Source organism: Monodon monoceros, unplaced genomic scaffold (genome assembly GCF_005190385.1).
Source record: "Monodon monoceros isolate NGI ecotype Baffin Bay Population unplaced genomic scaffold, NGI_Narwhal_1 Super_Scaffold_2, whole genome shotgun sequence".
Classification (NCBI taxonomy): Eukaryota; Metazoa; Chordata; class Mammalia; order Artiodactyla; family Monodontidae; genus Monodon; species Monodon monoceros.
Genome location: NW_021703776.1, coordinates 97,825,843 through 97,850,454, shown reverse-complemented (window position 1 = coordinate 97,850,454; position 24,612 = coordinate 97,825,843). Strand labels below are relative to the sequence as shown.

The 24,612-nt window shown below is 38.8% G+C and overlaps 1 protein-coding gene across 2 annotated transcripts in view; it reads right to left on the bottom strand.

Annotated features, from left to right (window-relative positions):
• The window catches only part of CUL1 (cullin 1), a 106,224-nt gene that overhangs the window by 28,489 nt on the left and 53,123 nt on the right, over positions 1-24,612 (bottom strand). For both annotated transcript variants that reach the window (XM_029234424.1, XM_029234423.1), the window contains exons 3-8: positions 14,568-14,742; positions 12,297-12,464; positions 9,140-9,190; positions 8,793-8,883; positions 7,951-8,114; positions 586-748 (exon numbers count right to left, since the gene is read on the bottom strand). In XM_029234424.1, coding sequence (XP_029090257.1) covers positions 586-748; positions 7,951-8,114; positions 8,793-8,883; positions 9,140-9,190; positions 12,297-12,464; positions 14,568-14,742 — 812 coding nt within the window. The remainder of the gene's footprint in view (positions 1-585; positions 749-7,950; positions 8,115-8,792; positions 8,884-9,139; positions 9,191-12,296; positions 12,465-14,567; positions 14,743-24,612) is intronic.

Sequence of the window (24,612 nt, the reverse complement as noted above, 5' to 3'; positions counted from 1 at the left end):
AACCAAATACTTTATATTTAGCATATGTATATTTAGCTGAAAGTAATAATGAAGTCATGCTATTATAAAAGCATATTCGGGCTTCCCTGGTGGCGCAGTGGTTGAGAGTCCGCCTGCCGATGCAGGGGACACGGGTTCATGACCCGGTCTGGGAAGATCCCACATGCCGCGGAGCGGCTGGGCCCATGAGCCATGGCCGCTGAGCCTGCGCGTCCAGAGCCTGTGCTCCGCAACGGGAGAGGCCACAACAGTGAGAGGCACGCGTACCGCAAAAAAAAAACAAACCCCAAAACAAACAAACAAAAAAAACCAGTGGTAGCATCATTTAATGCTAAGGTGTATGGAACAGGTTAGCCTCCAAACCAAACTGAAAAGACGCTCTTCCCCCAAAGTCACACCCCAAGCACACTGCAGAGGTCTGAAATCACACGACAAGGTACACACACGCGCACACACAATCTCACACGTGAATCTCTTAAAGAATGACTGGTGTTGGTAATGCTAACTCTGAGTCTAGAACTTCACACAATTTCAAAATCACAGATCAAAATAAATACCCTTGTGTTTTGAATCTCAGTGGCTCACCTTCATTTTTGTCGGCATCCAATAAATTCTGAAACTCTGTGTGGAAAATCTCCAAGTGTTTCTCGATGAGCACCTGCTCGCACTTCCGGGCTAGCTCGTCCTGGGTGCTCTCGTGAAGGTAGACCTGGACTCTCCGCTGCTCCTCCAGCAAACGAGCCTCCGCCTGTGGGAATTAATTCAAGTCAAAGGTTTGGGTTTGCTTTTTAAAAACTGCTAACAAAAACAGCAGCAAATTAGGGCTTCCCTGGTGGCGCAGTGGTTGAGAGTCCGCCTGCCGATGCAGGGGACACGGGTTCGTGCCCCGGTCCGGGAAGATCCCACGTGCCGCAGAGCGGCTGGGCCCGTGAGCCGTGGCCGCTGAGCCTGCGCGTCCGGAGCCTGTGCTCCGCAGCGGGAGAGGCCACAACAGTGAAAAGCCCGCGTATCGGGGAAAAAAAAAAAAAAAAAGGCAGCAAATTAAACTCACAAACATGCCCAAAGGAAAAAAGGGAGGGGAGGGGTTCTCTGATTTTAGGATGAATGCCAACTATAACTAACCGGTCACTGATGCGTCCCATGTTCTCTGTAACCTATATTTTTGCTTCCACGTCCTCTTTAAATGACTTTAATGAGGTTATCATGATTAACAGTCCACGTGTATTTACATCAATTTTCTTCCCACAGATACGTGGTGTTTCACACCTTTTGGGGGTAATACCCCTGGCGACATTGAGAAACCTGTGGATTCTCCATTGCACACTGACATGGAGGGAAGAACCACGCCCTCTGACTGAGAGCTACTTGAGGTCAAGTCACATAAATACATTCCCTGAAATGACCACATGGAAAGAATTAGTAGCAATTAGACTTTTAAAAAATTTAAATATTATGGCCTTCTCTTGCCAATCAACCGAATACGCATCTCTGAAATCTACTGGATTATTTATGCATCTCAATTTCTTCCATCTCCCTTCAAGGAAGAGAGGAAAACAGGGATGCAATTTAAAAGAGTAGCAAAGTTAATAAAAGTTGGTATGTTTTACAACATATTATCAGAAATGTGTGGTGTAAAGTATCACCTAGGAACCACTAAATTATCAAAGTAAGAAAGAAATTTCAGGGCTTCCCTGGTGGCGCAGTGGTTGAGAATCTGCCTGCTAATGCAGGGGACATGGGTTCGAGCCCTGGTCTGGGAGGATCCCACATGCCGCGGAGCAACTAGGCCTGTGAGCCAGAACTACTGAGCCTGCGCTCCGCAACAAGAGAGGCCGCGATAGTGAGAGGCCTGCGCACCGTGATGAAGAGTGGCCCCCGCTTGCCAGAACTAGAGAAAGCCCTCACACAGAAACGAAGACCCAAAAGAGCAAAAATAAATTAATTAATAAACTCCTCCCCGCAACAGCTTCTTAAAAAAAAAAAGAAATTTCAATGATCTCGCATTATTCAGGTAACCTGAATAAAGAGTGAAAAACTATATTTTGTATTGTAAAAATGCCAATACTTCCCAAAATGCTTTTTTTTTTTTTTTTTTTGCGGTACACGGGCCTCTCACTGTTGTGGCCTCTCCCATTGTGGAGCACAGGCTCTGGACGCGCAGGCTCAGCGGCCATGGCTCACAGGCCCAGCCGCTCCGCAGCATGTGGGATCTTCCCGGACCAGGTCACAAACCCGTGTCCCCTGCATCGGCAGGCGGACTCTCAACCACTGCACCACCAGGGAAGCCCCCAAAATGATTTTTAAATTTGGCATAATTTTGGAGAAATCTAGAAAAATTCAAGTGGAAGAATAAACATCCAAGAGCCAAAAAAAACAAAATGAAAAAATGACTGGGCAGGTCTTGCGCTGTCAAGAATTACTAATAGGACAATAGTTTCAACTGCAGAAATTTAAACCTTACTGCACATTCCAAATAGAGTTAAATGTGAAAAACAAAATAAACTTGGAAAATATCTGTAGTATATATCAAAAGGTCAATATCCTTAATATATAATAATCTCTGAAAAATCAATAAGTATGTGCAAATAAAAACATGGGAAAGGAAGAGGAACAATTTGCAAAGTAAGAAATACTTGAAGATCCTGATAAGATATAATTTGTTATATTATTTGGTTAATGGAATACTGCTATTCAGCAAATAGAAAATACATTAATGTAATAAATTAGTGGAGGAAAATAGTTATTAAAAAACCCTATAGGGCTTCCCTGGTGGCACAGTGATTAAAGAATCTGCTGGCCAATGCAGGAGACACGGGTTCGAGCCCTGGTCCAGGAAGATCCCACATGCCGCGGAGCAACTAAGCCCGTGTGCCACAACTACTGAGCCTGCGAGCCACAACTACGGAGCCCGTGCTCCGCAACAAGAGAAGCCACCGCAATGAGAAGCCCGCGCACCGCAACGAAGAGTAGCCCCGGCTCTCTGCAACTAGAGAAAGCCGGCACACAGCAACAAAGACCCAGTGCAGCCAAAAATAAATAAATAAAAACAAAACAAAACCCTATAGCATTACTCCAATTTGGTGTTTATGTGCATACTTAAGCAACAGTGTCCCAAGTTTGTGCAGGTTTATGCTATTTGTATTTCCCTGCAAGTCTACAGTTGTGTGTTTTCTTTCCTGATTACAAAGCTATTTTAAAAAACAATAAAAGATCTTTCTGTGCTTTAACTCTGAAGTTCCAAGCCTCTGCTGCTTCATATCTAGCATTTCACTAAGCCTGATACCTCAAGAACTAAAGCTGGTGAAATACAGGACATGCAAACCAAAAAGCACCACTTTTTCTCGAGGTTATACCTGTTTCCTGGAAGAACATAATACCCTGGCAGCAAAAAGTCATCTCTTAAAAACCTTTCTCTCCCCTAAAATGAAAGGTAAAGCTTTGGTATCACTGCTGATTCACTCTCTGGGGGACATTGGCTTTCCATCCCCTGTACTACAAAAAAAACAGTAGCACTCTACAGACTCTTCCTGCAGGGACCAAGAGGGAAGAGCAAACTGGTCCCTAAGTGATCACAAAAGCCAGAGGGGCTCAGTAGTTGTTTACACAGCAGTCCCCCCTTATCTACGGGGGATATGTTCCAAGACCCCCCAGTGGATGTCTGAAACTGTGAACCCTATAGGTACTATGTTTTTTCCTATACCTACATACGTATAAGAAAGTTTAATTTACAAATTAGGTACAGTAAGAGATTAGCAACAACAACAATAAAGTAGAACAATTATAACAATATAATGTAATAAAAGTTATGTTTAATGCCTTTTCCATCTTAACTGGGCACGTGTCATGCACTGTGGCCATAACGTCAACTTGAGGTGTGACAGCAAAACTAGCACAAATTTTCCTTCTTCGCAATTTCATGGAGAGACAATTTATTCTCACCACAGATCTTAGCAACCTTTTCCTTATTAAGTTGAGAACTTCCTCCTTTTTACTTAAAGGAAGTACTTTATGGCTTCTCTTTGGCGTATCTGAATTGCTACTCTGGTGCTTTGGGGCCACTTTTAAGTACAATAAGGGCTACGTGATCTCAAGCACTGCGGACGACGGTCGATCTGATCACCTGGTCGATGAAGAGACTAACAGGGGAGATGCTATGGACAAAGGTATGATTCAAGGGCAAGATTCCATCATGCTACTCAGAACGACATGTTTCAATACATACAATTTAAAGCTTATGGACTGTTTACTTCTGGAACTTTCCATTTAATATTTTTCGGACTGAGGTTGACTGTGGGTAACTGAAACTGTGAATAAGGTGGGACTACTGTCCACAGGCCTACTTCCTTTTATTGCGATTCACAGATACTGCTTTTTTAAAAACAAAACAGAAACTGAAGGACTGTGGGTAGAGCAAGTGTATCAGCACCGTGTCTTCAATAGCCTTTGCTCACTTTGGGTTTCGGTGCCACATGCTGGTAACTCTCAAAATATTTAAACGTTTTCATTATTATTATTTGTTATGCTGATCTGTGATCAGTGATCTTTGATGCTGCTATTATAATTGTTTTGGCATCATTCAGCAATAAAGTTTTTTTAAATTAAGGTATGTAAATTGGTGTTTGTGACATAACGCTATTCTCCACATTTCATAGACTACAGTATGGCGTTATGCCCTGGGAAACCAAAAAATCCGAGTGACTTGCTTTCTCGCAGTGGTCTGAACCTGAGCCTGCAGTGTCTCTGAGGTTGGTGAAAAACCCACGGTCCTGGGTGTTATGTCATTAGGTTTTAGGAAGGACAGTCACGTACATTCTTTGTTGACTTGAAGGCAAATAAGCTCTTGACCAGCACTGTACTTGGAGATAATCACATCAGAACACCCAGATCAAATTCAGAATGACTCAATAAAGTTAAGCAACTAAAGGCTGTTCCTATTAATTCTATTAGCATCAGTATGCAGGAAAAACAAAACAAAACAAAAAAGACCAAAAAAGTAAGCAAATTAATGAAATAAGGTATATTTATTTTTAAAGTTTTAAAAAGTGACATTAGAAACCTAGAAGAGTCACACGTTCTTTTCGTAGCTCAGATGAGACAGTAAGATATGCTAAAACACTAATATGGCTCAGGGGTGTTCATTCATCAACGTCATCAGTAGAAGGAAAGCCAAAGATTCTCAACTGTTTCCACTAAAAGATTCCTAACAACACAGAAATGGGAACATAGACCCCTCCAGGGAATTTGCACATCTAGCCCAAACTGTCTGTTAAAAGCAGAGTATTTCTTGAAAGTTCATGCTTTAACTCAATATTGTTCATGAGTTTTGTACTCTACTTCCTGATAGAATGTTTTAATATAAACATAATTTCTTACGTTACTGAATAAAATGTGCCACAATTTATCCCATGGTTTTGCATATTCTCAGCATATACTGAAGGTTCTGAACAATGTATGTGTGTAATACCAAACACATATCATGCTTGCTCTTTGCCAAGCATCAAATACTATATAATAATAATAATAATAAATTATCCCAAACTGAGGAACAGAAAGGTTAAGGTCAACTCCCTAGTAAATGGTGGAGTAGGGATTTTAAATTAGACCCATAGCTCAGTTTGAGATGCAAGGCTACAGCTATAGGTAAGGGTAGAATTGTTCACACGGTTAAATTCCAATTTTATGCTCACAGAGTCTCTGCATTATGGACTTTCAGAATGGATGGATGTCATGTTTGGTAAGATCCAAACAGAGTTGGGCCAAACCTTTAACGCCTCTAGGAAGAAATCCTCTCTAAGAGAGCAAGGATGCTGGAAGCATGCTCTCTGTTGAAGGCAGAGCTCACACTGGGTTGAAAATATCCAAGCCATTGGAAATGTTTGCTCCTCAAATTGCCTTTGGTTCCAGGTCTGATTTTTTTTTTTTTTTTTTTTTTTTTACCACACGCGGGCCTCTCACTGTTGTGGCCTCTCCCGTTGCGGAGCACAGGCTCCAAACGCGCAGGCTCAGCGGCCATGGTTCACGGGCCTAGCCGCTCCGCAGCATGTGGGATCTTCCCAGACCGGGGCACGAACCCGTGTCCCCTGCATCGGCAGGCGGACTCTCAACCACTGCGCCACCAGGGAAGCCCCCAGGTCCGATTTTAAAAGCAGATTTCCCTGTTTTGGGAGTGCTGACGTAGCTCTGGCCTACGAAGTGGATTTCCTTGTACCAAAGCACTACTACCTTCCTGGCTGTGGAGAGCAGGTAGCTGCAATTCACTAAGTAGTCTGCAAATTGAAAAGGCCTGAACCACGCTTGTGGATGTGTACCCCAACAAGAGGCCCCACTTTTAAAAACATACACAGTTTTAAAAGGATAACCATATATATAGCAGAGTTCAATAAAATATGTCTTTATGCAAACTACACTCTGCCAAAATGAAAAAATGAAGTAACAGGCAATGCTTAGATTTAAAACAGATTTGTCAGGCAGCTGTCAGAAACTCTCTATAAGCTGGTTAGGTTCCAGACTGGCACACAAAAGCTAATTTAATCCGTAAGTATACACAAGGAACTATCACTACTCCAAGTATAATACTTCTTCTTTTTTTGTTTTGTGGTACGCGGGCCTCTCACTGTTGTGGCCTCTCCCGCTGTGGAGCACAGGCTCCGGACGCGCAGGCTCAGCGGCCATGGCTCACGGGCCCAGCCGCTCCGCGGCATGTGGGATCTTCCCGGACCAGGGCACGAACCCGTGTCCCCTGCATCGGCAGGCGGACTCTCAACCACTGCGCCACCAGAGAAGCCCCCCAAGTATAATACTTCTGAAGCGTTCCACTTTTGTTAGGTTTTGAGGTATCGGAAATTTGTTTGTCAAGGACTTTCAGCTTCAAACTTGTAAGGGCCACTTATAATCACTATCTCTTATGGGAAAATGCACTTGGAATGTCACAAACAAATTGGGGAGGACCTTCTCTACATGGTTAGAAGGGAGAGCTGTTTGTTGCTCTTTCTGACTTACTAACTTTCGATCTCAGCACATGGAGAAAGTGACTCTGCAGTGCATTTGCTCTCCAAGCGAACAGAGAATAAAGGGGAAAAAGCAGGTGTCAGACACAATCAGCCCCAGACTCCCTGGAAGTCTCCTTGCCCGTCTCAGTCAGCAGCCGTAGCCTGTGGGCAAAATCCTGCCTGTAAGTAAACTTTCACTGGAACACCGCTGCACTCACTGTTTAGATGTTGCCATGGCTGCTTCTGCGCTACAACGGCAGAGCTGAACAGTTGCAAGAGAGACCACATGTGCACAAGGTCTAAAATATTTACCATCTGGCCCTTCATAGAAAGTTTGCTACCTCCTGACTTAGGTCACTCCTCAGAGCATAAGTCTGGGACACCTGTATTCCCAAGAAGGAGAACGAAGAATAATTCCACTAGAACTTCACTGTAACATCACTTAATGTAGAAAAAGATTTACGATACAGACACCGATCTTGGATTTTTTCTTGTCTAAGACTTTGATCCTGTTCTCTCAGAAGGACTTCTCCTCTAATGCAAACTTGAAGACTGTGTTATATAGATTTTTAGGGGATATTTCAGAAGCAAAAAAGCAAAAGCTTAAAGTTTGCAAATATTTGTTTCTTAAAAACTAGTTTCTCATTGACGTAAGACCGTGGCTCCCGTTAGATACACACATACATTCTATTGTAGTACAGTTCAAAACACGAAAGTCATACAGCTATTACGGTTATATCCTCCGATCAGTAAGGAGAACATTGAGCCATGATTATCAAATTAATTTATAAAAGCTCCTTGGTGAACTGGGAGAAACCATCTGCACCTGCTACAGACACTACAGGATAACAGTGCCTAAGAAATGACTTTGAAGAAAGTTGCATATATTAAAAAGAATAATTCATCTGAGCAGCAATAACTTTTAACTTAAGCCTACTTTAAGTACTATGTTTAAGCTTACCTTTTTCATGTATTCAGTAACCGGGTTCTGCTGCAAGAATTCGGTGCTCTCTCTGGTATAAAATCTCTCTGTGTCAGCCAAAAACTGAGATTCAAAGGATTCTTTGTACACCGTTAGCGTTGGGCCCTTCGCAAAGGCATCATCTTCATTCAGTCCCAGTTCCACTGGAAGTAAATAGGAACTACGTTTCAACTGCCCTATTTTTGGTTATATTTTAAGGAATATACTTAGGTGTGGCATTCAGTTTAAGTTATGTTATAAATAACAGGGCATAAGGCAAATCTGTTATTCACTGGTAGTAAAGTATACTTTCAATAAAAGAAAAAAGAAAAAAGCCCAAGACACACAAAAGCAAGTAATTCTGATGGATGGCCAGGCACGTTCCAAGTTATCATGAAGTTCATTCAGAGAACGTTTATATTTCTAAAAGCTTACAAGAAGGAAGAATGCCTAATTCTAAACTTTCAAAGAAATACAATGCTACCTAAGCTTTTGAAATACTGTATTACTTTTTAGACTTCTCAATCTGTTATCATTCGGCTCCATTAATGACACTCTAGCATATAAATCCAGTAATTCAGTATGAGACCAGAAAAGAAAAGAATTCAAATGTCAAATGTCTAGTCCATCAAAATTTCCTTAGGGCACAAAGATCAAACAATTTTTATAATGGGTAAAATCAAACCGAATCACACTGACATAAAGAGAATTATGAGTACCTTTGTAAATGCTAACAATATTCTTGATAATACTAAACTATCTGAAAATAAATCTATTGGAGCACTGTTATGTAACTGTCACTTGATATACAACTTTGAATAAATTAAAGGGAAATTGTTTACCATAAGACTGTACAACTCCGCTTATCAGTCTTGTATTGATGGTTTCACCATTTCTTTCCTTTTCAATCAGTTTTAAAACAGCATTTGTTACCTTTAGAAAGGATATAGGAAGAAAACATGTAGATCACAAACTACAGTATGTACTGGGCTGGCCAAAAAGTTCGTTCGGGTTTTTAGCCAACCCAACATTATGTTACTACATAGCTCTTAAACATTAGAATCCATTAAATGCAAGATGAGAGGCACTCTTAGGACATCCCAAAGGAGTGAGGAAGACAATGGCTAAGAAATGAAATCTGGAAGGGGTTTCAAAAGGAAAACATGCACACACTCACACAAGTAGGTACCTGTTTATTCAATGGCCTGAAAAGACAATCTCTCCAAGTTACCAATGCAAGCTGGATGAAAAGAAAAAGGAACAGTATTAAATGGCTATACTTTTACTATGCTTTTTCCAAAGCTGAAGTCATAGGAAATAGCCTGAATCCTAGATTACATGTATCAATATTTCTAGATTATAAACTTGGTAAAAATCATCATGATGAAATCAGAGAGCCATTCTCTTAACAACTTCAAAAGGTATCAGAGTACAGACGTTTATTAGCTCACATTTTAATAGTTGAGAGAAAAAGAAAATCTGGATTTTAGGAGAACATACATATTAGCCCAAAGGGCAACGGTGGATTTAATGTATAAAATTGTTCTCTGACTCAAATGTATGTTTTGACCTAACACATTTAAGAAAGATAATTCCATTTATCATAGTTTCCTAATACTCAGTAAAATAAATAATAGATCTTAAATATCGAATAAGTTCTGTATCTTTATCATGGTGTTTTATGTTACATGGATGCATACAACTGTAAATGCATCAAACTGTACATCTTGGATGCAGTTTATTATACATAAATTATTCAAATTTCCCATTTTACTAGTATGTGTGCATATGATGCATTTTTAAAAGTTTTGGAACTTCTCAACAGAGGTTATGTCAGAAAGTTACTGTAAAATGTTCCCCCAAAGGGAAATGTTACAATTCATATATGGTTTTTAAACTGTTGAGAAAGGTATTATTCAGTTAAGTTCAAACTCAAATTTATAACAATTTAACACTCAAATACAAACTGCTGAGAAATTAATTTAAAGGTAAATGCTATCAGTCTTATTTTCCCCCAAATTTAACCATAGATAAAACTGGGTTTATGTAAGATAATACAGTTCTGAAAAGGTTATGTGTAAATTTAATTTACAAAATGAAAAAATTTCTACCAAAAAAAGGGCAACCTGAAAGCACTATTTAAGAGAAAAATATTTTTAGTAAAGCATGAACAATATATACTCAAGTACTATTAGAATAAAAAGGTTATTTCAGAATTAGGAATTATGCTACCAAAAAAGACTCCGGGAAGAAAGTCTTATTTTTCAGGAAAAATACACCCTGTGGGGCGCGGTCTGAAGGTAACTCTCCCAGTGCAAACTGGCCACTGCTCCTCTTCCCACACTCCTCAGGCCTGTCAGTGCAGGGGGAGGCAAGGCAAACGCAACGAGTGGCCATCAACTTCCAGTAAAGATACTGCACCTTTCAAAATAACTTTTCCCGAACATTTTTCTAAGTTAAGGCAGCACTAGGCAGACCTCATTTGACTTGGGATAATTCGTCACTTTGAAGGAAGAAAAGCAAGATAAGAAAGCAGGACTGAAGGTATAAACCAGAGAAAGTTCAGGACAGATTCAGGGAAGAAGTCCTGCTGAATCCCTTTAACGTGTTAATAATGGAATTAGTTTACGCGCTCTGGTTGACTGGAAAGGAAACCCACAACTTTCTATAATTGAAGAGAAAGACAAAATTATCAGGGAAAAAAGTAGATCTTTATAGTTCGTGACAAAGCATCCCCGTCTTCTGGAGAGTCTGGAAAATGCAATGAGGCATCACTGCACAAGAACTGTTCCATGTGTCAACTGATATTCGAGCTTTAGATGAATTCAACAGGCTCCCTGCGAGAGCAGGCAAAGGAAATACTGTTTCTAGAGAGACGTGTTAACTGGCCTTTGCTGTGAGTTATGGCTGCGTATTGCATTTCCAAACTGACTACAGCATTTAGGGATGTAGAAACTACGAATTTTGAAAGTAAAAAAAAAAAAAAAATGAAGAAAGAAAAGGAAAAAAAAGCAGTCAAATCTTGAAAACAGTACACAAAAAAGTTTAAAGACTATAATAATTTTGGGGAGCATGTGATGTTATTATAGCGCATATATATGGTGTTTTAGGTCAAGCAGCCAAGAGGAAATCAACGAAAATCATGCTGATTCCTACACTGACAACCTTCAGTCTCAAGAAAGCATTTGTAAGTGGAAAAGAAAAGGTGGACTACAAAAACCTCAAATCAAAACACTAAACCTAGAAAGTTCTGTTAAAATTATATAACAAAGTACCATTATGAAGCAATAACCGTTTGGTACAGAAACTGAGCTACACAAATAATAAAATAATAAAAATTTGTCATGCATCTATGGCACATTTCTTTTAATTAAATTTGCCAAAAGCAAAGCAACAAAGCATTGCTATTATAGCAACATTCTTGGATATGGAGATAATCTCATTATGCAGAACTTGACATTTTAAAACCACTCGTTCAAAAAAGGTACTGTCTGTATATCTGAGAGCCTACTATGAACAGATAGACTGTTCTGTTGTTCTGAGTCCTCCCTTGACTGGTTCTCAAACTCGACAGTGCATCAGAATCACCTGGAGGGCTTGCTAAAAACACACTGCTGGGCCCCAGCTCCAGAGTCTCTAGTTAAGTCAGTCTAGGCTGAGGCCCAATTACTTGCATTTCTAACAAGTTCCCAGGTAATATTGATGTTGCAAGTTTGGAGACCACACTTTGAAAACCAGTGAGCCTGGAAAAAGCTCCCTTGACTGAAGAAACATACTAACGAAGGTGATTTAACAATTCAAATTTTGCCTCTTCAAAATTTATTTCCATGCAGTCTTAAAAAAAAAAAAAACCCCTCAATTTTGAATTCTGTTAAGTGTCATGACTCCTATTACTTTGTATATTGAGTGGGTAGAATGGAATTTCACATCACAGTCCCCTCCGTGAAGCAGTTTCCCAGACCCCAGAAGACCGTGGATGGCTGATCACTGAGGCTCGAGTCCCAAGTAAGGGACCCGCTTTGCCTGCTGCGGCCGGGATGCAGGACTTGCTGTGCTAAAACGGGGACAGCTCCAGGCTCAGCCTGATGGTCGGTCAGATAATTGAAGAAGAAACTTTTAATAAGTAAATGCAGAAGCGTGCAGGCTGTATTTTAGAACTCCAATTACTCATCCTTCTCTTTTCTCGCCACAAAATATCTAAGGGCCATTTATTGATAAATTAAAACAAAGGAAGTTATAGCTCACCAGTCTGAAAACTGCTTACTATTTGCCTAGATCTCCTACTGGGAAGGAAGATGTGTCCCTAAGAAAACACACATTTGAAAGGTGTGTAAAAAAAATCTTACGGAGTAGATTTCATAGATTCCTTTCCGTCCTTCGTCACACTCGCGGCGAACCCAGTGTCTATTGAGGTAGGCACAAATCCCATTCAGCACCTTGCTTGAAAACCGGTAGTCTTCCCACTGTTGAGTGTAGAACTTCAGTACACTCTCATCCATCAAATCTTCTCCGTCCTAAAGACAAGTTCACTAAAGCTTTAAGATGACTAATTTGTCACATGATAAATTAGAGATAAAAGTTAACTGAAACAAATCTATTGCATTAAGATACACTGATGTGTATGGTTTCAGATGGGTTCTTTGAATTATTCTGTATACAAAACATGCTCATTTACCACAAATTCTCACAAGAAAGTAGCTCATGAGGATTAAAGAGAATTTTAATGGAAATTCTTTGATCTCAGACTAGAACATTTTTCATGGTATTAATATGCATATACATTCATAAAAAGACTGAACTTTTTAGACTATGAGGGTAATTCCTGTATATTCACAAATAAGGAATTCACCTCAACTTACCCCTATTTCTGATATTTTCTGTTAAAAAATTAATTAAACTGTCCAATTAACAATTTGGACCACGGGGCTGATACTATTCCATTTTTTAATGCATCTTCTTCATTCATTAAATTTACTTAAAAATTATAAAAATCTATAGCTCTCTGTGGTGATCTGCTGCATTTTTGTAAAAATAAAGTATACAGTATAATGGTGCAATATTTCTTCTTTAACAAGGCCTCACGAGGAAAATGTTCATTTACCAAATTATTTTTACTGAAATGTCTACAACTTAAACCACAAATTTTTATTTGAAGGACAGTAACTTGAAATTTTTTCTTAGGTATTAATGACATCTACAAAGTTAGGTCCTACCCTTTAAAAATGGGGCATTAAATTGCAGTATAATTAAAACGTGCCGTAGCAGAAGAGCACTCCAGGGGGAGCTGGGAGAGGGCAGCCCCTCCATGAACTAAGGGCCTGGGGCCGTCCCTGAACTTCTCAGCCTGGGGCCCTTCAACTGGCAGAATAAAAAGCTCCACAGCACGGAAGCTCCATAAATACACGCTGCACGAGTGATCCGACAAGCTACGTGAAAACCTGACCGTATCTTGATACAACCAAATCTGTGTTCATTTAAATAACAAGAAATGAACCCAAACATGTAAAGCTAAGCTATTCTGGATTATAGTAGATGACCTTTTTTAGAATGCAAAAAATAATATCGCTGATGGCATGGCTGTCAATACCTTTCAAAACACAATACACTGTTCCTCACTTCAATACTAAAAAAGAATAATTAATGCCAGTGTTCACTTTACAAAGTGTTGTGAATAAAAGCAAGGAGGACACAGTGGCTTCATCAAGATTGCTTAGGAACGTGGAAAATGATACCATCTTAGTCACGATTTGTGGTCAGTCGATTATGGTCTGTTAAAATGATGTTAAGTTTCCAATTACCTTGTAAACTATATTAAGAAAAACAAATGTGGAGCATGCTGAAGTTTTCTGCCTGTTATCTGTGTAAATAAAAAATCTTTCAAGTATATACACAGAGTGTGCAGACTTCCCAGGGTACACACCCTACATAATGTGCGTAGCACCAGATGAAGAAGCCACTTGCCCATCCTGTGGCTGGATGGAAGGCATCACACTGCCTTTGCTACAGAGGATGGAGACTGAGGAAGAAAAAGGCGGAAGATGAAGGGGAAAAACCACATCACTGTCCAAGCAAAAGGCTCAGAGCAGGAGGAATGAATGTTCGTGGCGAAACCCACCCAGCCAAGGGCACAATTTCCTTATAGTTCTGAAATGTACCACAAGGCCATGTAGAAAAGGCAAGAACACATTGGAAAATGTGATTACCAAAGGCTGGATAACCTTACAGTCTTTTATACATTTTGATACAGAACAGCACATTGGGTTCAAAATACAATACAGGTAATCTGACTTCATAACCATATGCTTTAAAAAGGTTCATCAATCTCTAACCACCAAATACCAAATGGTTAGTAATTTAAGGAAAGTACTACTATGGTGAAAGGCTATCAAAAACTTCTAATTTAACAAATCAAAGAACAGAATATGGGCTTATGAAGATTTCATCTTCACAATAGGTAAATGACTAAGCAAGAGCAAAACATCTTCAGGCACGTGTCAACGCCAAAAACAATGAAACAATGACAGTGAAAGATTTAACTTAACAATAGAATCATTATTTCACTACTTTTTTTTTTACATTCTTTTATAAATGCTCAGTATACATATAAAACATCTTACCTTCAGAAGATTTGTCAAGTAATTCTTCAAAAATTCTTTAAGCCGTTTGTACAACTCCAAGCCAACAAACTGAGCTCCCCCCGGCGTCTGCCCCTTTTTTGATTTAGAAGGAGGGACACCAGCCCCTCGAGCTTGGTTTGACTGGTGAACACTCGTGCAGTAGTTATAAACGTGACTTGGAGAAAAGTCAAGGAAATCAACAGGCATCATCAATGTCAACAGTGATTAATACGAACATATTTTCTTATAAGATACTTCAGTATCAATGTTTCCCATGTATCAACCAAAACCTGTTAGAGTGGAAAAAAGATCCCATTCACACACCAATAAAGCTAAGAGTCAGCCAGCCGAGGAGGATGGAACACCCTGGAGGAAGGTCACCAAGAAAACTCTGGACCATCAAGATCGTCTAATGCCATTACCTTGTGGAAAACTGTCCTGAGAGTATATTAGAAGGTAAGAAGAGAACTGGCACATGTACAAAGAAAAGGGTGCAAATGAAAAGAAAAAAAGCAATTATCTACTTCAGGGAAAACAACAAGCTATAACCATAGTCTATTATAATGCTTAGCTATGAATACTTCCAGAAGCATCCGTCATAAATATAAAAATAACCAAAACTTTAAAATTATCTGTAAGTGGATTTAACCAAAGCTACCCTCTGAGAATGAAAAATGAAAAGCAGAAGACATGGCAGTGAAAGAGACAGAGTCCTCTATTACAACTGAAAGTCATGGATGCCTAAAGCTGGCCAATCAGAAAAGAGCAGGACCCAGGCACTACGGAGAGAGATGGAGATGTGGTCTCTCTCTCTTTTTAATAACCTTTAATACTATTTCAGTTTATCTGCATGTACTTTACTTGGATAAAATTAATAGAAAGACACCAATACTGATTCAGACAGAAAGAAAAATCATGAAACAGAATATTCTGGTGTATTTAAGAACTTGCTATATAAAAACCATTTCAAGTCAGCGGATAAAGATTATTGAATAAATGGCATTATAGGTGATTTCAAAAAAATTTCATATTCCAAAATATATTACAAACAGATTAAGAATTAAAATATACAAACTGAAACCATAAAACAAAGAATATACACACAAATACTTTCTTGATCTGAGGTTGGAGAAGGCCTTTCTAAGCAAAGTCATATAATCACTTCATCTGAAATTCTGTAACTATTTTAGTAAGAGATATCTTAAAGTGACTACCTTTAATAAATAAAGGTAATTTAAAACAATGTGAAAAAAAGTAATCTCTAAAGAAACAAGGATTCCAACAGAAAATCCAAAAGCTAAAAGAAATACGTATTCGTAGCCAAAAACCTAAAAAACCCCTCAATCTCAGTGGTAATCAAAGAACTATGCCATAAAACACTGACTCATTTTATTAAATATTTCAAATATGGACAGAATCACAGATTATAATACACAACGAACTCTTGCAAACGCATGACCTAGTCTGGACAAATCTTATTACATTCCCATGCTTGTCTCATTCCATCCAAACCCCCCTCAACTTTTTAGGAAATGAAATGATACAGAGTACACCTGACATACTACGAACTCTTCCCTAGTCGCACTCTTCCTCCCCCTTTCCCTAGGGGCAAATGTCCCCGTGATTTGGTGTCTAACATTCCTATGAATGTTTTATATTTTACTGTGTAACAATATATGAAATTATTCTGCATGTTTTCAAATTTTAGATTACACAAACTGTAACACGTTGTACATCTGCTTCTGCCAATTTGTTTCTGACAACGTCTGAGAGAGTTACAGCTGTATGTAATGTACTGTATAGTACAGATTTATAATTTATCCATCCTCTCGTTGCTAGACCCTGCTAACGATCTTTTGGCAGGTTCCAAATTTTGGCATGATTTTACTGTATTTTCTTTTAAATCTGACATTTCTAATCCACCTTGATTAAAACTGTATATAACATGAAGAAAAGTGATTTTACATTTCTCTGCATAGAAAACCAACGGTTCACAAACCACATATTAAATGGTCTATCCTTTCCCGACTATATGTATTACTACTTCTAGATAACTGTCCATTTCAATAAACTTTTCAAGTACACTGCCCAGTTCAGTCTTCTTTTAAAAAATGCCTGCTAATTTTATTGTCCCCCTTTTAAAATATTTTTATTATTAATTTTGCCAGAGGCTTGTCTATTAGTCTTTTTAAGGAACCAGTTTGAGATTTATCCATTTTCATCACTGTACCTGTATTTCTATTATTTTCAATCTACTTCTTTCTTTACGTTTGCTCTCTTTCTATAAATCCTCGTTTGGTTGCTTAGCTTTGTAATTTGTCCTCTTTGCTCTTTTTAATATAAGCATTAAAACCTACAGACTTCCTGGGCTTCCCTGGTGGCGCAGTGGTTAAGAATCCGCCTGCCAACGCAGGGGACGTGGGCTCGAGCCCTGGTCGGGTTAGATCCCACATGCCACGAAGCAACTAAACCCGTGTGCCACAACTACTGAGCCTGTGCTCTAGAGCCCGCGAGCCACAACTACTGAAGCCCGCATGCCTAGAGTCCATGCTCCGCAACAAGAGAAGCCACTGCAATGAGGAGCCACGCACCGCAACGAAGAGTAGCCCCCACTCGTCTCAACTAGAGAGAGCCCGCGCGCAGCAACAAAGACCTGACGCAGCCAAAAATAAAAATAAAATAAATTTATTTTAAAAAAAAAACAAAAAACCAAAAACAATCCTACAGACTTTCTGCTCTACACCTCTGTGGCTAAATCACCTAAGTCTGATATGTATTTTCCTTATTCAGTTATATTTTCTTTTTTCCATTGCTAGTTATCTTGATTATAAGAGTTTAGAATTTTTTAGATTTCCAAAGTGGTTTTTTTTAACCTTTAAAAAAATCCTTTAATTTCTTTTTAAAATTAATCAGAGAGTGTTAGCTTTTGGATAGTTTCTTTAAAATATGATGAGGGGGCTTCCCTGGTGGCACAGTGGTTGAGAATCTGCCTGCCAATGGAGGGGACACGGGTTCGAGCCCTGGTCTGGGAAGATCCCACACGCCACGGAGCAACTAGGCCCGTGAGCCACAACTACTGAGCCTGCGTGTCTGGAGCCTGTGGTCCTCAACAAGAGAGACCGCGATAGTGAGAGGCCCGCGCACCGCGATGAAGAGTGGCCCCCGCTCGCCGCATCTAGAGAAAGCCCTCGCACAGAAACGAAGACCCAACACAGCCAAAAAATAAATTTAAAAAAAAAAAAAGATGTTTTAAAAAAACATATGATGAGACTTGTAGCCGAAGATGTAGTGATTTTTCTTTACATGTGCTTGAAAAAATGTCCACTCTCTAACTGCTGGACACATGGTTTGTTAAAGCAAGCTGGTCACTTTTCCTTTTCAGATGTTCTGTATTGCCAGTGATTTTGTCTGTTTATTAACTACTGAGAAATTTTTATTAAAATCCCCCTATCCAGTTATGGGTTTGTCAATGAGTCTTATAATTCTCTAAAAAATCTGCCATATATTTTGAGGCCCTGTTAGTAAGTGTACAAATTTAGAATTATATTCCTGATAACTTATTCTTTTTTATCATTAGAAAGTAACCATGTTTATTCTTAACAACAGGGCCTTAGAAAGCTATCGTATCTGATGTTAATATGGTTTTTCCTATATTTTGGTTAGAATTCATCTCAAATACCTGTATTCCACCTCTTTACTTTCAACTTTTATATCTCTATGTTTTGGTTTGTCTACTGTGAATCACCACAGTAAGATTCACTTTTGAAATAGAAATTGAGTCAGACAGTCTCTGATGGGCAGGTCTGGTTTTAAGATTATACTGTTTTCTACTGCTATCTCGATTAATTTCTACCACCTTATTTTGCATTTTCTATTTTAATTTTTTTTCCTCTGTGCTTCTTGTTTTCTCCCCCTTTCTCTTATATTGGATCGATAGTTTCCTTATTCCACTGTAGTACTTTTGTTATGCTGGAGTTACACATCTTATTCAAATTCTTGTAATGGTTACCTTAAAATTTGGCATGCATATTTTGCTTTCACCAATTCTGGTAAATTCTTGGGTCATTTCCTCTTCAAACACTTCTGGTCCCCTATTTTCTCCTAGCTTCTCTGCTACATTTTCATGTCACCTCCTTATCTCAATTTATAACTTCAGTTACTTCCATCACTTTATCTGTGTTCAAACTTTCTAGTTTTTCTTGATCTACCTACCACATCAAGTTAAGTAATTCTCTATCAGCTGTGTCAAATTTGCTATTTTTAATAATTTTATTTTACATTTGCAGATTTTCCCTATTTCTTTAAAAAGATGTCTTACTGTCCATAGTGTTTTGTTCCTTTATATTCTTGACTCTTTTACACCACTAATTGTTTTTAATACACTTAGAAGTGCTTTCTAAAGACCTCTCTGTTTGAAGTTCTTGAGGCTCTAGTTCTGCTGTTTGTGCTATATGCTGACTTGTTCACGTGGACCGAGACTCTCCTCACTTTGTAACTTTGGGGTTTTTTAAAAACTCATTTTCAGTGGGGCTTTCACATTAATTTCCCAGCTTGGGGAAATCCCCCAGCAAGCTGGCAATACAAACTCAAATCCCAAAGACACCAGAGGTGACAAATTCTCAGGACGGATTCCCCCTCCACTCCCCTCACATGCAGACAGACCTTGGCTCAAACTACTTTCCTAGTGGCCCACCTGGGAGAGTGGGTCGATTATTTTGTTTTCCAGTTCACCTTTTCACTAAAGATTTCCATGGGAACATCAGCTTCTTGGCCGGGCGCAGGCTTTGCTCCTGTTCTGTGTGACCACTGCTTCCAGCCTACCCGCCTCTCGCCCAGATCCTCGGGTAGCACAGAGTCTCACTTTGTATCTAGCACCCAGTTCGGGGTGCTTGGTTCTAGGGAATTTTTTAGGTTACCTAGTTCAGCCTGACCTTTATTTCTCGGCAATATATTAATCTCTAGCTACTAAATTAACAAAGGTTTTAAAAACAAAACAAAACAGTCAAACCCAGTGATAGCCAAAGTGCAGGAACATGGGAGCATCTATCCATTGGAGGTCAGAGCATACACTGTTATATTTTTTTCTGGAACATAATTTGGAAATATTCAAAATTCAAGTGCATTCTTTTTGATACAGTAATTATACTCACAAGCATTTATCATAGTGAAATTATCATGGAAGCACACAAATACTTTAATTTAGCTATCAAACTATCACAGCATTGCTGAAGACGATAAAAAGAATTCTAACAACCTACTTGTCAAACATAATTAGTTAAATACACTGTTGGATTCACCTGAGGATACAATATGGAGCTTTTAATACTGTCAGAGAATATAGAGTGGTTATAAAAACTGCAATATATTTACCAAATCTCATCTAATCCAAGACTCTGGTCATAATATGTATCATTACTTTAAGTAACACTACGAAAATGCTGCCAATTAAAATCTGACACAGTGCGTTTAGATGGGATTTTTTTTATACTGACTAAAAGATTAGTGGTTTAGACTTAAAAAGATTTAGCACAACGTTCTTGTAAGCAAATAAAGAAAAGCTGAGAGCAGGCCACAGCCCATAGCCCACGGTGGGGTTTCTTTCTAATCTGCTCCCATCCTGAGCTTGGCCTGATATTAAAAGGTTTTGTTCTTTCCGGCCATACTCTTCAAATGGTCCTTAATGGTTTGCAGGCTAAGAACAAGGGGGGGGGGGGGGGGCAGGTAACTGGGCACAGGTGCAGGTAATGATCACCTGACCAACCAGGGAGCCACGCCGCCCACTAGGGGTGCACTCAGCCCTGGAGTCAAGGAACGTGGGACATGCGTAGATCCATACAGAAAGACGTTAAAAAGGTAACAGTAAGTGCAAAGCACAACTTAGAAATGAGCATTTTAGTATGGTTCCTTTGGACATGTAGATAAAGTTTATCTATCTGTCCAGACATTAATAGTCATTACTTTGGGAGAGCAGGGCTAGCAAGGGTTCTTAAAAACTTTTAACTACAGAATTCTTTCTTCTTCACAAAGTATTCTTTGTGCCCAGAACACACACTCTCACCCCACCATTACTTCCTTTCAGCCTCACCTCCTCAAAGAGGACCTGGAAACAATGCAAGGAACCCTGGGCCTCACAGAACAGACTAAAAGGCAAAATTTTAATGGGGGAAAAAAAAAAGAAGCCCTTAAAAGCTCTTTTAAAATTTCTACCCACAGTTTAACGTTCATTCCCAATTAGCATCACCCTCACCATTATCCAACCAGGCACGGAAAACATGAGACAGTGCTGACTAGAGACAGTAGTGGTTAGGAGCTGTCCTGCTTTATAAAACTTAGGTTTCCTTCTATCAACTTACAACTAAATTAGATGAAATAATGAAGAACTTATAATAAAAAGCAAGCGTGCTATGATCCACCCCTCCCAACCCACAGCAGCAACCGCTTTTAACTGTTTCTTGATTTAGTTCTTGTTTTTCAGGCAAATAGACACATCTTCAAATCATACGCCTGTATTGTCTTTTGACTAATTAATCTTCGCGTAAGTTACTGAATTCCTGCCAACAGAAAACCTCTCTCGTGGCCACCCCCAACCCAATCCTGCCACGGCAGTGCCCATGTCACTGCGGAGCCTGCGAGAGTTGCCACTGAAACTTCAGGTTCTACTTAAACTTTGGTTCTGCGATCAGTACCAACGTATCTAACCACGTTTCTGTGGGATAGTAACTATAAACTTGAAAAAGTGTAAAAAGAACTGTCTGAAGGCACCAGAGAGCAACCAAAAGGTGGCTTATACTGAAAAGTATCCTAGTCTTGGAAGAAGGGAACGGCACAACCCAAGCCTATAGACCTAAGAAACAGGAAAATGAGATGCACTCGAGAAAAGCAACAGAGACCAACCTGGAGGTGACCTGTCTCCAAATTAGGAGACAAGGATTTTAAAGCAACTATTATAGCTATACTCAAGGACACAAAGAAAAACAGGCTCAAACAAATGAAAATTAATTGCAGTAAAAAACAAATTATGAAAAAAAAAACCCAAATAAAAATTACAGAACTGAAATACATATTACCTAGAATAAGTTACTTAGTGGACGGGCTTGAGAGCAGAGTGGAAACGAAATAAGACTCATGAAGACAGACCAACAAAAATGATCAATTCTGAAGAAGAAAGAGGAAAAAAAAAAAACTGCTGAAAACTAAAGGGGAGAAAAAATGTTAAAAGTAGACTTGTAACATACAGCAAAAGAATATCACCACTACAAAGGCCAAATGACAGTGGAATAACATCTTTAAGTGTTGAAAGAAAAAAAGAAACCTATCAACCCCAAAATTCTTTATCCAGTGAAAATATTCCTCAAAAAGGAAGGCAAAATAAAGGTAATTTCAAATAAAATAAAACTTAGAGACTTCACATAGTACAGACTTAAATTCTAGGTAGAGAGGAATTGATATCAGGCTGAATCTTGGATCTTCAGAAAAGAATGAAGAGCATTAGAAGTAGTAGATATTTGGGCAAATATAAAAGACTATTTTTCTTAATTCTTTAAAATACAAAGAATGATTTAAAACTAAAATTTATAATATTGTCTTGTGGGTCTTAAAACTATTTAGATGTAATATAAAGGATGAGCTTGGGATAGTAAGTGGAACACTGCAGTTACAAGGTTCTTCTATGTTTTCTGTGATGTCATTCAATATCAACTCTAAGCAGCATATTAAAAAAGAAATAAAAGGATACGTACTGTACTCGCTAGAGCAATCCACACACACACACACACACACACACAGCGGAGGAACAGCTAAAAAAGCCAGCAGATACATTAAAATGCCATTCTGAAAAAATTCAAATAATCCAAAAGAAGAGAGGAAAGCAGGAACAGAGAAATTTTTTTACAGGGCAGAGAAAATAATAAGATGGTAGGCCTAAAAACCAACCTATTAATACTTATAATAAATGTTAGTAGACTGAAACCTACAGTCAAAAGGCAGAAATGATCAGAAGGGACAAAACAGCAAGACCTTTCAATATGCTGTTAAAAGAGACACAATTTAGATATAAAGACACAGACAAATTGAAAGTAAATAGATGGAAAAAGATTATCGTGCAAACACTAAGCATAAGAAGGCTGAAGACGCTACAACAGTATCAGACAAAACAGACTTCAACAAGACAAAGTATTACCAGAGATGGGAGGGACATTTCATAATAATAAAAGGACATAATCATAAATGTATGTTCTCCTAATAGCAGAGCTTCAAAATACATGAAGCAAAATATGACAGAGTAAAGGGAGAAAAAGACAATTCCACAACCATAGGATAAGATTAAAAATCCCTCTCTCAGCAACTAGACCACAGGCGGGGAAGGGGGGAAAGGAGTCATGACACAGACGACCTGACTGACACTATCAATCACCTTCACCTAATTCTATACCCAGTGGATGCTAGTCAACTCTCTCTCTCAAAGAAGAAAAGAAAAAAGCCCTGACTGGAGCCTTAGCAGCTATCTGTGGGGTAAGACTCCCTCCAGAGCAGATTTCTAGCTACCACCATGACATTACTGACAGGGAGTTGGGGAGAGATGTGCATAATCATCTCCCACAAGCCAACAGGATCCTGCCCCAGTCTACACCCGACAAATTCACATTCTTTTCAACAGTACATTGTATGCTCACCAAATAGGCCGTTTTCTGGGCCATCATGGCCCTCAATACATTTTAAAGGACTGAACTCATACAGAGTTTATTCTCTGACCAAAATGGAATTAGAAATCTGCAACAATAAGCTACCCTGGAAAACCTCTAATATTTCTAACTAAACAACACACTTCTATAGAACCCAAGGGTCAAAGAACAAATAACAAGGCATAAATTGTTTTGAACTAAATGATAATGAAAATACAACAAATCAAAACTTGTGGAATGAAGCTAAAAATCCTTACAAAGAAATTGGTACCTTCAAATACTTACACTAGAATAGGTGAAGATGACATTAAGATGACAATACTTCTTATTATTAAGATGACAAATTGATCTACAGATTCAACACAATCCCTATCAGAAGAATCCCAGCTGACTTCTTCGTAGGAAGTGACAAGCTGATTCTAAAATTCATATGGAATTGCAAGGGACCCAAAACAATCTTGAAAAGGAGCAAAGTTGAAGCCCTTACACTTCATGATTTCAAAACTTACTACAAAATTACAGTAATCAAGACAGTGAGGTACTGGCATAGGACAGACACATATATCAATGGAACAGAATTGAGAATCTAGATATAAACCCATGTCTCTGTGGACAACTAATTTTTGACAAGGGTGCCAAGACCATTCAATGGGGGAAAAATGGTCTTTCAACAAATGGTGCTGGGACAGCTATATAGCGACATGCAAATATATGAAGGGGTCCTTTACTTCACACCGTATATAAAAATTAACTGAAAATGGATCAAAGACCTAGAACTAAGAGCCAAAACTATAAAACTCTTAGAAGAAAACATAAAAATAAATCTTCATGACTTTGTACTTGGCAAGGGACTCATATATGACATCAAAAGCATGAGCAACCAAAGAAAAAAATGAACTGGATTTTATCAAAATTTAAAAGTTTTTCGTGTCAAAGAACACAATCAAGAAAACGAAAAGACAATCCACAGACTGAGAGAAAACAATTTATCAATCATTTATCCGATAAACTATTTGAATATGTAAAAAACTCTTACAACTCAATAATAAAAAGACAATCCAATTTAAAAATGGGCAAAGGCTCTTAACAGACATTTCTCTGAAGAATGTATAAAAATTGCCAACAGATACATCATTAGTCATCAGGGAAATGCAAATCAAAACCATAGTAAGACACCACTTCATACCCATTATTAGGATTGCTAGAATCAAAAAACTCAGGTGGCAACAAGTGCTAGTCAGGATGTGGAGAAACTGGACCCCTCACACACTGCTGGTGGGAAAGTAAAACGGTATTATCATCCACTTTGGAAAACATTCTGGCAGTTTTGCAAATGGTTAAACATAGACCTACCATCTGATCTA